The sequence below is a fragment of the Clupea harengus genome, chromosome 16 (assembly GCF_900700415.2).
Source record: "Clupea harengus chromosome 16, Ch_v2.0.2, whole genome shotgun sequence".
NCBI lineage: Eukaryota > Metazoa > Chordata > Actinopteri > Clupeiformes > Clupeidae > Clupea > Clupea harengus.
Window position 1 is genome coordinate 21617837 of NC_045167.1, and position 12500 is coordinate 21630336.

The following is a 12500-nucleotide window of genomic DNA, read 5'->3' on the forward strand; positions in this document are numbered from 1 at the left end:
CAATGGTCTTCACAGGAGCACGTTCTCTTTGGAGAGAGCACTTCAATGCCTGACATTCGCTCCATGGACAGATATGGACCTGAGTTCAGGTTATTATCATAGATGGTGTCCCTTGTCTGGCATGAATAATGTAATGAAACATTATGTAAAGGTTGCAGAGTGTGTCATGCACTGAGGCAAAAGGATAGCAGCCTGTGCACTTTCTTCTACAGTGTATCAGTCTGTGTTAGAACATTCAGTGCCAAACAGATCACATTGTTGTAAAATGTTCCTCAGTCAAAATAGAAATTCTATTAAGATCCAGCGCCTGGATAAAACCACAGGCTATCTGTCAATGTCCAATTTGGGTGCCAGACAGAACCTTTTAGCCCGATGGAAAGCTGGATAGAGCGTACCGGGTTCTCTGTACAATCCTTTCAGGGTAGAGAAGTATCGAAGGGCTAAAAACCAATTTCTTTTACCAGGACAAATGAAAAAGCACTCATTTAAAATAAGAAGTAGGGTTGTCAAAATAAGACGTTAATTTTGGTTAAAGTAACACGTAAAAAAAAAATAACACTGATTAATCACACTATATGATGCTCCTGGCTTTGACCCCATATGTCACTGTACACTGCTCAGTGATGGCCATATTGGATGGATATAGTGGCCAGTCTGCATTGCAGTAATAGTTAATATTTCATCCATCACACGCTTTTGGTGTAGAGTTAGCATAAATGTTTTGGCCTGTGTCGGTAGGATGTTAGGTCTACAGCCTCATCACCGTTTTCAAGTTGGAGATGGTGGATTCCAGAACGTCAGAAACCTTCACGCAAAAAACTTTGCAAATCTGCAAAATTTCTACCCATAACTGTAAGCACAAACGGCTATTCAACTATACTATATAAACAGCGCAGGCTTTTTGGTGACATACGTTTGTTGTTGTTGTTGTTGGTGTAGTCTGACGTTACCTAAGTTAGTTAGCTTGCTAGCTTTAGACAAACTATGTGGTGGGTTAATCAGGAAAGAAGAAAATGCGTTTTTCATTAAATAAAGTTAATTTAAGTATCTGTTGTTTTCCATTAATGTCTAATGTGTTGTGAATATCACACTGCCAAGGCTTGTTTACTTTGTCACTTCTCATCAATGGCAAATCTTATGGATTCTTAAATGCTTCTCACAGCATATTGATATATGCGATTCTTTTTTAAATTAAATAATCACAAAGCATGTAATTAATTAGATACAAAAATGAAACTGCTTGACAGCTGAAACAAGAACACATGATGATGATAAGATACGGTGTGGGCTCAGCGCTCCAGTGAATAACCTCTGCAGGTGCTCTCGTCACAGAGCTGGCGCGTGGATGCACCATGACACGAGCGCATCCTGGCAGCCAAGCCAGCTCTCCACTCCTTTGCCACAATGGCTGGAGGGGAAAAGCCAATTAGCCTAATTGCTATTTAGAGTGTAAGGAGAGTGACAGGACAGCCCCTGGTTTGAGCTTTGTGCCATGTCAGGCAAGGCTCTTGTGAGCCCCCCCACCCACACACACACTCTTTGTGTTGACTGAAAGGGTTTGTCAATGGAATTTGGTAGTGGGCTAAGGAGAAAAGAAGAGTGAAGGTATGCTCTCTCCATCCTTCCCTCTTTACTATATAAAGCTGTTTTATGCATGACTGGCATTGAGAAGAAAGTGTTACTAGAAGCTCAATCTCTAACCACATCTATAGCTTGCGGCTAACGCTAGCCCACGTGCTAGCTATGATCCTTGTAGTTGTAGCCCTATGCCCTCTCTGTTGCTCGCTGTTTAATACTGCCCACGACAGACTGATTTTAAAAGCAAGTTAAATGCAGAGCTAACTAAAATACATTTCTGAATTTCATACTCTCTAAAGATACCTGATTTTGAGGGAATTATTTATGATCCATTATGTGCACATTTTGCATTATTAACCTCTCCGTAAATAATGAAAAACTTAGTATTTAAGTCATGCCTGTTATACTTTAATTTGGTTTAGATTTTGAAAATTCCAAGACCTTTGGATTACTGTGGGCTGTAATAGTTCAATTTGGCTTCGCAATTACACCTTCATAATGTTCTTGTAATCCCCTATAATGCACTTCTTATTTAATACAGACCCTGCAGTTTCTTCTACTAATACATAGATTAGTCCAGGTGGCCAAAACCATACTATACTCCTTCTTTATAGAGAACATCAAATATGGTCTTCCCCATAGAATAATAATAATAATAATAATAATAAACTTTATTTGTATAGCACCTTTCATACAAAACAATGCAGCTCAAAGTGCTTAACAGCAAAAAAATGACATACACAAAGAAATGACTTGCATAGTGATCCACATAAAAATAGACATAAAATAAACACAAAACATAAAACTAGGATAGAGTGCATAAAATAATGGTCATATTACATATGTAAGACAGTAGTCTTTACCTAACTACAAGCCTAAAATCATAATATAATATATATATATATATATATATACTGTATATATATATATAATATATAACCACCCGATTAGCTGTGGGGAAGCAAACGTCCCAATCTAACAGCACTGTTTGACCTGCTTGGCCAAATGCATCTGAGTGTTTATAAATGTGCACTACATCCTTACAGAGGTTATTCATAGCTGCACCGACTGCCTGAAACAGATGTTCATTAGCAAGATGAACTCAGACCTTTTCCCTCTCTCTCTCTTTCTCTGTACACACACACACATACACACACACACAAACATATACACACACACAAAGTCAAAGTCCCTTTTTTCTCCCCTCACTTTCTCTGACCTTTGTGTATAGTGGTGGAGTGTTTACTTCCTGGCTTGTTTGAACACACAGCCCAACTGTCAGGGTCAGGTGCAGGAGTGCAGCACTGTCCAGTCAATGAAACCCCTGTGTTGTGAATATGTCTGGGCATATTCTCTCACAGTTGATCTATACTTTTGTATTGGTTAAATAACAAGCCTATATTAAGAAGAAAAAAGGGGGGTGGGGGGGGGTCAGCCTGTCTGGTCAATGCTTCCCCACCGTGGGTCCCTGTGCCAATGTCGATGCAGCTCGCTCAGAAAGGGGATTGGACAATCAATGGTCACTCTGTGCTTTTTGACCCCAGCAGGGAGCCGTCCAGCTCCCCACTGTAAGTAATAAAGCACAGAGACCCATGGGACAGATATGCGGTAAGCAGCTTAATAAAACTGGGTAGCGTTGAAGCTAACTTAACACTAAAGTTCAGACAGGCACCATCATGTGGAGTGCAGCTTAATAAAACTGGGTGGCGTTGGAGCTAACTAAACACTAGAGTTCAGACAGGCACCATCCCCTACAGGGCACCAGAGTTGTGTAACGTGGAGAGCCACTGTATCACCGGTGACATGTAACTATACACACAGATACATAGGTAAATACAAATAGAATAAATATATATATTTTGTCAAAATAAAAGCAATTCCTTTCTTGCTACTTTATGAATGATCAGTGTGCCAGCTGTGTTTTGCTCAGCTGATATAGCTTGATCATGGCTTTCTTGGTGAAATGGTTGTCATACAGATCACCAGCATTCCTTTCTCTTACATCAGACAAGAGTAAATCTGACTTGATGCTAACAGTGTGTGTGTGTGTGTGTGTGTGTGTGTGTGTGTGTGTGTGTGTGTGTGTGTGTGTGTGTGTGTGTGTGTGTGTGTGTGTGTTTGTCTGTGTGTGTGTGTGTGTGTGTGTGTGTGTGTGTGTGTGTGTGTGTGTGTGTGTGTGTGTGTGTGTGTGTGTCTCGCTGATGCTGAGCCCTCAGCTGGTTTTTGAGGAATGGTTCCCAGCCCCCCCCCCCCCCATCCCTCCTCCTGCAGCAGCAGTATCAGCCTCAGCAGCAGCGGCTGCAGCAGTGTGTTTTCAGCCTCCACGGCTCCCAGCCCCCCATGAAATCCTCTTACTCCTTAAACTGTGTGGATTTGTTTTCACTCTGATGAGAGGGATTACCCACAAAGAAGGAAGAACTCACTGTGAATCTGCCACGAGCAAAGACAATGACACAATCACACACACACACACACACACACACACACACACACACACAAATAATCACACAGACATACACGAACTCACACAAGTACACACTCCTACACACATAATCACAAACAAGTGTGTGTATATTCAAAGAAATTCATGAAACACACACACAGTATTGGTAACATGAACAATTCATTGAATACAGTTAAGCAATATGTACAGTCAGTAATAGAGGTAGACCTATCCAGATGTACCTCAACCCAAACTCACCCCTCGAGGCAAGGCCTTTGTGTGTGTGTGTGTGTGTGTGTGTGTGTGTGTGTGTGTGTGTGTGTGTGTGTGTGTGTGTGTGTGTGTGTGTGTGTGTGTGTGTGTGTGTGTGTGTGTGTGTGTGTGTGTGTGTGTGTGTGTGTGTGTGCATGTGTACGAGAGAGAGGGAGAAAAAGAGAGATATGCAAAACGTCGGATTATAGAAAACAATTCAGAATAAGCTCAACAGCTCAAGGCTTTGATGCTGGGATAGCTGGGGCGGCCATGGCATAGAGGGTTAGAGCTTGGGACCGAAAGATGGCTGGTCTGATTCCCTGGACCACCAAATGTGTGTGTGTGGGGGGGGGGGGGATGAACAGCACCTTCCCCTCCCTCAACATCCATGGCTGAAGTGTCCTTGAGCAAAGCAACCAACCCCCAACTGCCCCAACTGCCCTGGGCGGGGCAGCTGCCTGCTTCTCCATGTGTGTGTCTGCTCACTGCTTACGCATGGGTTAAATGTACCTTCAAATATAGGTTTGTTGAAGCTGATGTTGAGTATAGCTGTATGTTAACTCTTAGTTCCCACTTGACACATCTTGCATCATGCAAACCTGCAAACTTCACATCCCTTTCTGCACAAGGAGATGCAGAGCGTGATTGCGCGTGAGCGAGATTGCACACCGTAACCTACGCAGTTACTACGCAGTCGCTTTACGAAAGAAAGGTTAGACTCTCCTACCACCTGTTGGATGGATAAATATCACCTTACAAGATGCAGGGCAGTGCTTCTGTAACACCGATGACTCACTGACATTCTGGTTCCCAGAGATCGAGAACTTGACCACTTTGTTCCTCCAAAGGACATATGTCGTCTTTGCCTTTTCTCCACAGCAAGAGATGGCAATCAAGACTGTTTTCTTTAGTGGTACCTCAGTGGTGGAATTACCTACCTAGTGCTATTTCATCAAGTGACAGCCATGGTACATTTAAAGAGCATTACAAAGCGTTTAAAGATTCACCTCTTTATAACTCATTTGTCGTTCAAATGCATTTGTTACAAGCCATACTATTTTTATATTATTATAGTTATTAAAGTTTTTCATTTTCCTGTATTGTGCATAATACTTTGGTTGTTGTTCATGTTATTTTTATATATCAAATCAAATTAAAAATGCTTTGTAGGTCACTTTGGACAAAAGCGTTCGCTAAATGCCATAACCGTTTTCCTACTTGTGTAGACCTGTGTCCTGGGCACAGCTTATATTAGTTAAATAGTACATGCATTTTATGAATGCTTGAGGACTGTCTGTTGGTTCTTGTTGTTCAACACAAACTATGTGTGTGCATGTGTGTAGTCTGTAGACAGAAGAAATTGACAACAATATTGAATAGAATTGACATGTGAGCTGACTAACATTTCTGTAATGAAAAGCATAGCCAATTCAAAGTTGATAAAGGCTTATAACCTTGAAGTCCATTTTACATCTATACACTTATATGCTAGACTAAATATCGGTTGTATTGGTTAAAAAAACAAGCCTGACCTTTCTAGTGCAATTTCATCAAGTGACACTTAAAGAGCATTACAAAGCATTTAAAGGATGGAACGCTGTATCGTGTCCAGCGAATTCTCAGTAACTGTTAAACCCCTTTTTGCTCATGAAGATATATTTTTGTACTTCTTCTGGCCAGCTCTGAGGTAGGGACACAGCCGGACAGCTGGAAAAATGCCATTTGGCCATGCACCCCGGTGCAGTTCTTTGATGAGGTCTTAAATTATCGCAGGCTCCATCTCGCTCCTGAAACCAGTGTAGCAGAAGAGCCAAACTGAAAACTTCTCTTTTACATATTGCCATTTATTGAAGAATTACACACAGGAGCTGATACAGAATGTGTGGAAGGCAGACAGTCTTAGGCGTGGACATAACATGCTAGGTAGGGGTGGGCAAATACGCTAACAACAGAGAATCACCTACACTTGATTACTCACACAGGCTCAAAAAGGATTACAGAAATGCACGCTAAAAAACACATTCAGAAAAGGAAACGTTAAGCACTGAATTAAACACTGACATTCTCCCAGGCACACACTCACACAGCATTATGGGGCGAACTATTACACACACAAAATTACCAACAGTTTCATATTTTGACGAGAATCAGTTGAAGAGTAGGTGAGCTTTTTACCCCCACACCTGATATAGTCTATAGGCTACCAAGGAACAAGTGGTGGTACACTGGTGTAAGCTATCTATAGGCCGCAGATGTCCAAGTCAAGTCAGTTTAAGCTAGACCATTTCTTTGGTGGGAAATGAAATCAATGATCCGCTAATTCAAAGTCAGTGAATTATAAGAAATGAACATTTGCCCATCTGTTAGTTCATGTGTGTTTTCTTTATTTTAATGCAAACACAATAAACTCATGGCCTATGCTACTGCACATCCAGGCTGTAGCCATAATCATCTAGCCAAGTGCAAATAGCAACTGAACTGTGGGCACAGAGTAAATGTAAAGGCACAAAACAGATGTCATTTTCAACATATTCATTGTAAAAATACATTGTATTAACAAACTGCATTAAAATAACAATAAATCCTACAATCAATTATATTGTTGTGTGCACAAGGCACAAGGAAACTAGACAGGGGCATTTACAAACAGCATTATGGGTAATGGTAGACAGACATTGTTGTTGTCATGTATCTCCACCCGGCCGACCTCAAGCAGATGGGTCCCCCCTTATGTGCCGTGGTTCTGCTTAAGGTTCCTTCCTGACTAACAGGGAGTTTTTCCTTGCCCCTGCTGCCATTGTGCTTGCTCTAAGGGGGTCCAGGCTCTGGCCTCTGTAAAGCACCTTGAGACAATTTAATTGTTATGGCGCTATATAATATATATATGTTAGGGCACGATGGCTCAGTTGCTTGCACTGCTTGCACTGCCGCCTCACAGCAAGAAGGTCTTAGGTTCGATTCCCGCATGGGGCGCTGTTGGCTCTGGGGGGCAGGTCCTCCCCAGAGTGCACAGTGCTCAGGTGGGTTATCTCCCGGGCCTTTCTGTGTGGAGTTTGCATGTTCTCCCCGTGTTCACAAGCGGTTTCCTCCACTAAGGACCCCAACAGAAAAAACATGCAAAATAACAGAACACATGTCCATCCCTGACCAAAGATGGGACAGTTCACTTCACTTGGTCCCCGGGCGCTACAAGCTGCCCACTGCTCCTGGGGGGTCCTTGAGGAAGGACTGGGGGGTCCTTGAGGAAGGACAGCCAGGATGGGAAAAAGCAGAAAATACATTCACCGCGACCTCAGGCCTACCTGCGTGTGTGTGTGTGTCCTGTGTCGCCTCCATATATGCACGTGTGTGTTCCAGTGTGTCGTGTGTGCCATTAAAAACCTGACAAAGGTCTTAATTATTAATTATTATTAAATAAAATGTAATTGAATTGAATTGAATAAGACCCTCTACCTTCCCTGCCTTCTGTATCAATGTTCTGGCATGTTTCATCAAGTCTTCAATAAACAGCAAAGAAGCTTGCTACTTGCGCCATTAGTTACAGATTTAATGTACATGACATACAACTTATTGATGGCTTCTTCTGTATTTGATTTCACATTCGAGGTGGCCGTGCTTCTTGCGACATTTCATTTCTGTAAATTTGTTGACCAGCTTATTCAAATCGATGTCTAGCAGCTCACTCTCTTTCAATAAAAGGTAGCACACGTTGTGAGAGCCGCTCCTCGCCCATGGTGGTGTACAAGTACGTTTTTAATAGTATTTAAGAGTTTCAAGCCACTTCTACACATTCGCAAAAGGAGAATGTTGAGGAACTTCGGCTTCCATTGTTTGTTTACAGGTCGTATAGCAAATTTTTCCAATTCCATTCCATTTTTTGTAAATAGCGCCAATAACAATTCGAATGGTCTCTAGGCACTATCGTAACGGTGTTAATTATCGGACGGCGTGTGTTATCGGCAAACGTTCACGTGGTCATGTAAATCCATTATTAAACTGAAGTTATAGATTGTTAATCCATTCATTAAACTTAGCATTTTGATTGTTTAACAGAATGGCCGATGTTTGACACTGTCCGATAACTGACATAGCTACGCTACTAGGCCTGAAAACCCTAAAACAAGCACTAAAGCGACTGGTGCAAGGAAAAACTCCCTTTTAGCTGGAAGAAACCTTGAGCAGAACCGAAACTCAAAGCGGGGGGTCCTCATCTGCTAAAATAGCATACAAAACTTATTTTAAGCAGATTAGAAATTGTGCATAATAGTTTGGTGGGAATGGGCAGTTGTTAGAGGGTTTCTGTAGGTAGATCAGGCAGAAAGACTGCTGCAGCATCCCACAGTGGAGATAGTCTAGAGTAGGAGTGTGTGTGTGTGTGTGTGTGTGTGGGGGGGGGGTGTGTGTGTGTGTGTGTGTGTGTGTGGATCAGATCTGTGTGTGTGTAGATCAGGCAGAAAGACTGCAGCAGCATCCCACAATGGAGTCTAGAGTAGGAGGGGAAGAAAAGAGACAGAGTGAGTGGACAGAGCTGAGTTGCCTTATAGGTGTATGTGTGTATGGAACTAGAGGTCATAGTGATGAGGAACAATGTAAATATATGTTATGGTGATGAGGAACAATGTTGTCATTGCCATCAACATTTGCAGGTAAAGGTCCTAGTGAAGGTTTCTGAAGTGTTTCCCAATTCATTTAAATGGAAAAAAGGGGAAGAAAAAAGAGAAAAATAAAAGTATGAGTGGGGAGCACTGCACAGGATCAGGACAGATGAGTTAGAGTTGGACCGCTGTCAATATCTCAAAAGGACTAGGAGCAGAAGCGGCACTAAAAAAATAAGTAGACTTAAGAAAAACGGCACTTGCCACAGGACATGCCCTTTACGATGACGTTAGCTGCAAGTTTATGCAACACAGTAGGTTACAGCAATCTGCTTTTGAAATAACATGAATAATTTCACTATAGTCATGAACTGCTTCAATCTCTGCATCCATCTCCACACCCATTAGTCTTGATTGAATTCCTTGGACAAGGGACACATATCGAGCAGAACTTATACTTTGCAATCAGACTAGTCACTTGTTTGTGCAATAAAGCGTTTCAAATAATCATGTTTTTGAAATACATTAAACTCAAGCAAAGTCATTATCTTTGTTCATTTCTTTGCTGATTTTCATACCCCTGCACCTCGGTTGAATAAGTCATAATGGTTTTACCGACTCGAAGGGTAACACATATCACAGCAAACGGCAGGACTCTTTCCAATGACGCTAGGGACTAATCAGTGGAATGAAGTATTGGGGAGAAATCTTTTTTTTAAACGAGAGGAAATGTCAGTGTATGTTCCTGCTCCAGCCTTGTATTCCGATCCAGTTCGATCATCCTCCCCAGTATTTTAGTTCTCCCTGTTTCACTAGAAGTTTCCAGCCCTGTTAAGTCACTCACCTGTGACCAATGTCATTATTTGGGTACTAAAACCCTGAGGTCTCCCTTTGTCTTTGTGTGGTGTTGTTTGTTCAGTTGGAGATGCTGTATAAAGATGGCCACTTTTTGTTAGACACTTTTTAATGTCAGTGCCTATGTGTCCCCACTGTGACCTTTTGATTTGCATTGAAGAAGCCTCAAGCATCTGCATCCACAACCTTGTGTTCCTGGTTCTTGTGACACAGAGCTACTCTACAGCATATTCAATGCATTGATATTTGTGAAATATGATTGTGTGTCTGTATATATTCTTACTGTTTGGTGTTTGTATGGGCATACATGTGTCTCTCTAACCATATGTATGTATTCCTCATCATCATATCATATGTATGTCCTCCCCAGAGTGCACAGTGCTCAGGTGAGCTATCTCCCGGGCCTTTCTGTGTGGAGTTTGCATGTTCTCCCCGTGATCACAAGGGGTTTCCTCCACTAAGGACCCCAACAGAAAAAACATGTTATTTTAACAGAACACATGTCCATCCCTGACCAAAGTTGGACAGTTCACTTCACTTGGTCCCCGGGCGCTACAAGCTGCCCACTGCTCCTGGGGGGTCCTTGAGGAAGGACGGTCCAGGATGGGAAAAAGCAGAACATAAATTCACCTCAGGCCTACCTGCGTGTGTGTGTGTGTGTGTGTCCTGTGTCGCCTCCATATATGCACGTGTGTGTTCCAGTGTGTCGTGTGTGCCATTCAAAACCTGACAAAGGTCTTAATTATTATTATTATTATAAATTATATTATTATGTATTCAGGGCCATATGCATACGGTGCATATTCCAAGGTTGACAAGTGTGTGTATTTATGCATGCGTGTGTGTGAGTGTGTGTGTGTGTGTGTGTGTGTGTGTGCGTGTATTTATGCATGCGTGTGTGTGTGTGTGTATTTATGCATGCGTGTGTGTGTGGGGGGAAGGGGTCCTAATGAAGATGCCTGTATTTGTGTCGTCAGCGCTGTTAGTACAGAACCCAATTTCACGGCACACTGAGTGCTGGAGTGAAGCTTGACAGGATGACCATGCATCTTCATAGTGTGTTTCTTAGTGAGTGTGCGTGTGCGTGTGTGTGTGTGTGTTTAATTACGTCTGTGAGTTCTAATGTTTTTGTGCATTTGTATTTGGACGTGGGCATGGTGATGCTTTGGTGGTTGTTTGCCCATTACAAATCTCATTTGATTCAACCATTATGATTTTTGCTCTCCTGCAAAGACGGTCAGATTTCTGATTGAGTTTGTGGATCTCACTGTTTTGTGGCTGTGTGTGTGTGTGCCTGGGCGTGTGCGTGTTCGTGTGCGTGTGCGTGTGCGTGTGTGTGTGCGTGTTTGTGTATTTGGAGCAGAGCAGTCACTGTTGTGGAAATACCATGCGACCAGAATGGATTTATCCATTTTTTCTTGTAGTCGGCCATGGAACGAGGGAAAAAAGAGAGTAGTTTTTAAAAGCTCTCACAGTAGGTCTCTCTTGTTCCCTCTTTTTCTCCATTTCTCTTATTACATCTGTCTCTCACATGTGCATACACGCACACACTTTCTCCTCTCTCAGCAACTTCTGTTACTGTTCTTTCTCTGTCTCTCTCTCTCTCTCTCTATCTATCTATCTATCTATCTATCTATCTATCTATCTCTCTCCATTTCTGTTCTCTTTTGCACATCAGGCCAAGTGATGGAAGCTATTGACGTGTGCTGTTGTGGACATAATGCTCTCACTACACGTCTGAGTAAACTGAAATGTTGGCATGTTTGCTAAAAGAGTACCATGGGAAGCCTGCGTAGGACTCACCTCACGAGAGCACGGTGGAGAAGTGCCTGATTGACTCGCGTGGTGCGTAGTGTGCGGGCGACCGCGGTGGAACTCATGCTTCAGTGACTGCACACGGCACAGATTGGAAAATGTGTCTCTAGACAGGCGATGGTTTAAATCGTGCCTGATTTCATAATCAGCATTTGGGTTTTTTTTTTCTCCAGCCTGTGACAGGGGTGCAGGGAGGGTTCTGTTGGGCCCAGATGGCTTGTTCACACACCAGACAGCTTGGTCGACCTCAGTTAGCACAGAGACAAACGCAACCTCATCTGTCAACACGGCCATCTCATAAACCACAGGGTTCATTTAGAGATGCCAGAAGGCATGTGCGCCTGAGTGCGTATGTGTATTTGTGTGTATTTGTGTGTATTAGTGTGTATTTGTGTGTATTTGTGTGTACTTGTGTGTATTTGTGTCTGCATTGTTTTGCATCAGACTGCAGTGTATATAAAATATTACATAATACCTTCACTAGCGCTCTCATACTTGGTTAAGTTCTGAGCCAGTACTCTACTGTAACACTGTAATGTGCTGTCTCTGTTCTATACAGTTCTTCTATAACCAAGCACTGTGGGTGTGTGTGTGTGTGTGTGTGTGTGTGTGTGTGTGTGTGTGTGTGTGTGTGTGTGTGTGTGTGTGTGTGTGTGTGTTCACATGTGAGAGAGTGACTGTGAGTACTGCTTGTGCATCAGTTTGACCGCACCACTGTGTGTGTGTGGCTGATTGTATGTGTACACATGTCGATAACCGTTCTACACCGTGGTCTCTCTGTTGCAGCCATAAGAATAAATCATCGGGCTGGCCTCCGCCGACGGGCAGCTGGGCGGGCCTACAGGGGGCGCAGTACGGCTGGGACGTGGCGCGAGACACCAGGGACTGCTTCAGCAAGTGAGTGCACCCCGCACCCCTCCACCCCGCACCCCTCCACCTCCCACCCCCCACCTCCCACCTCC

At 42.9% G+C, this 12500-nt stretch overlaps 1 protein-coding gene across 4 annotated transcripts in view; it reads left to right on the forward strand.

Moving 5' to 3' along the window:
* LOC105902824 (FERM and PDZ domain-containing protein 4) overlaps positions 1-12500 on the forward strand; it is a 77902-nt gene that overhangs the window by 32625 nt on the left and 32777 nt on the right. For all 4 annotated transcript variants that reach the window (XM_042710126.1, XM_031583292.2, XM_042710128.1 and 1 more), the window contains exon 2: positions 12325-12435. In XM_042710126.1, coding sequence (XP_042566060.1) covers positions 12325-12435 — 111 coding nt within the window. The remainder of the gene's footprint in view (positions 1-12324; positions 12436-12500) is intronic.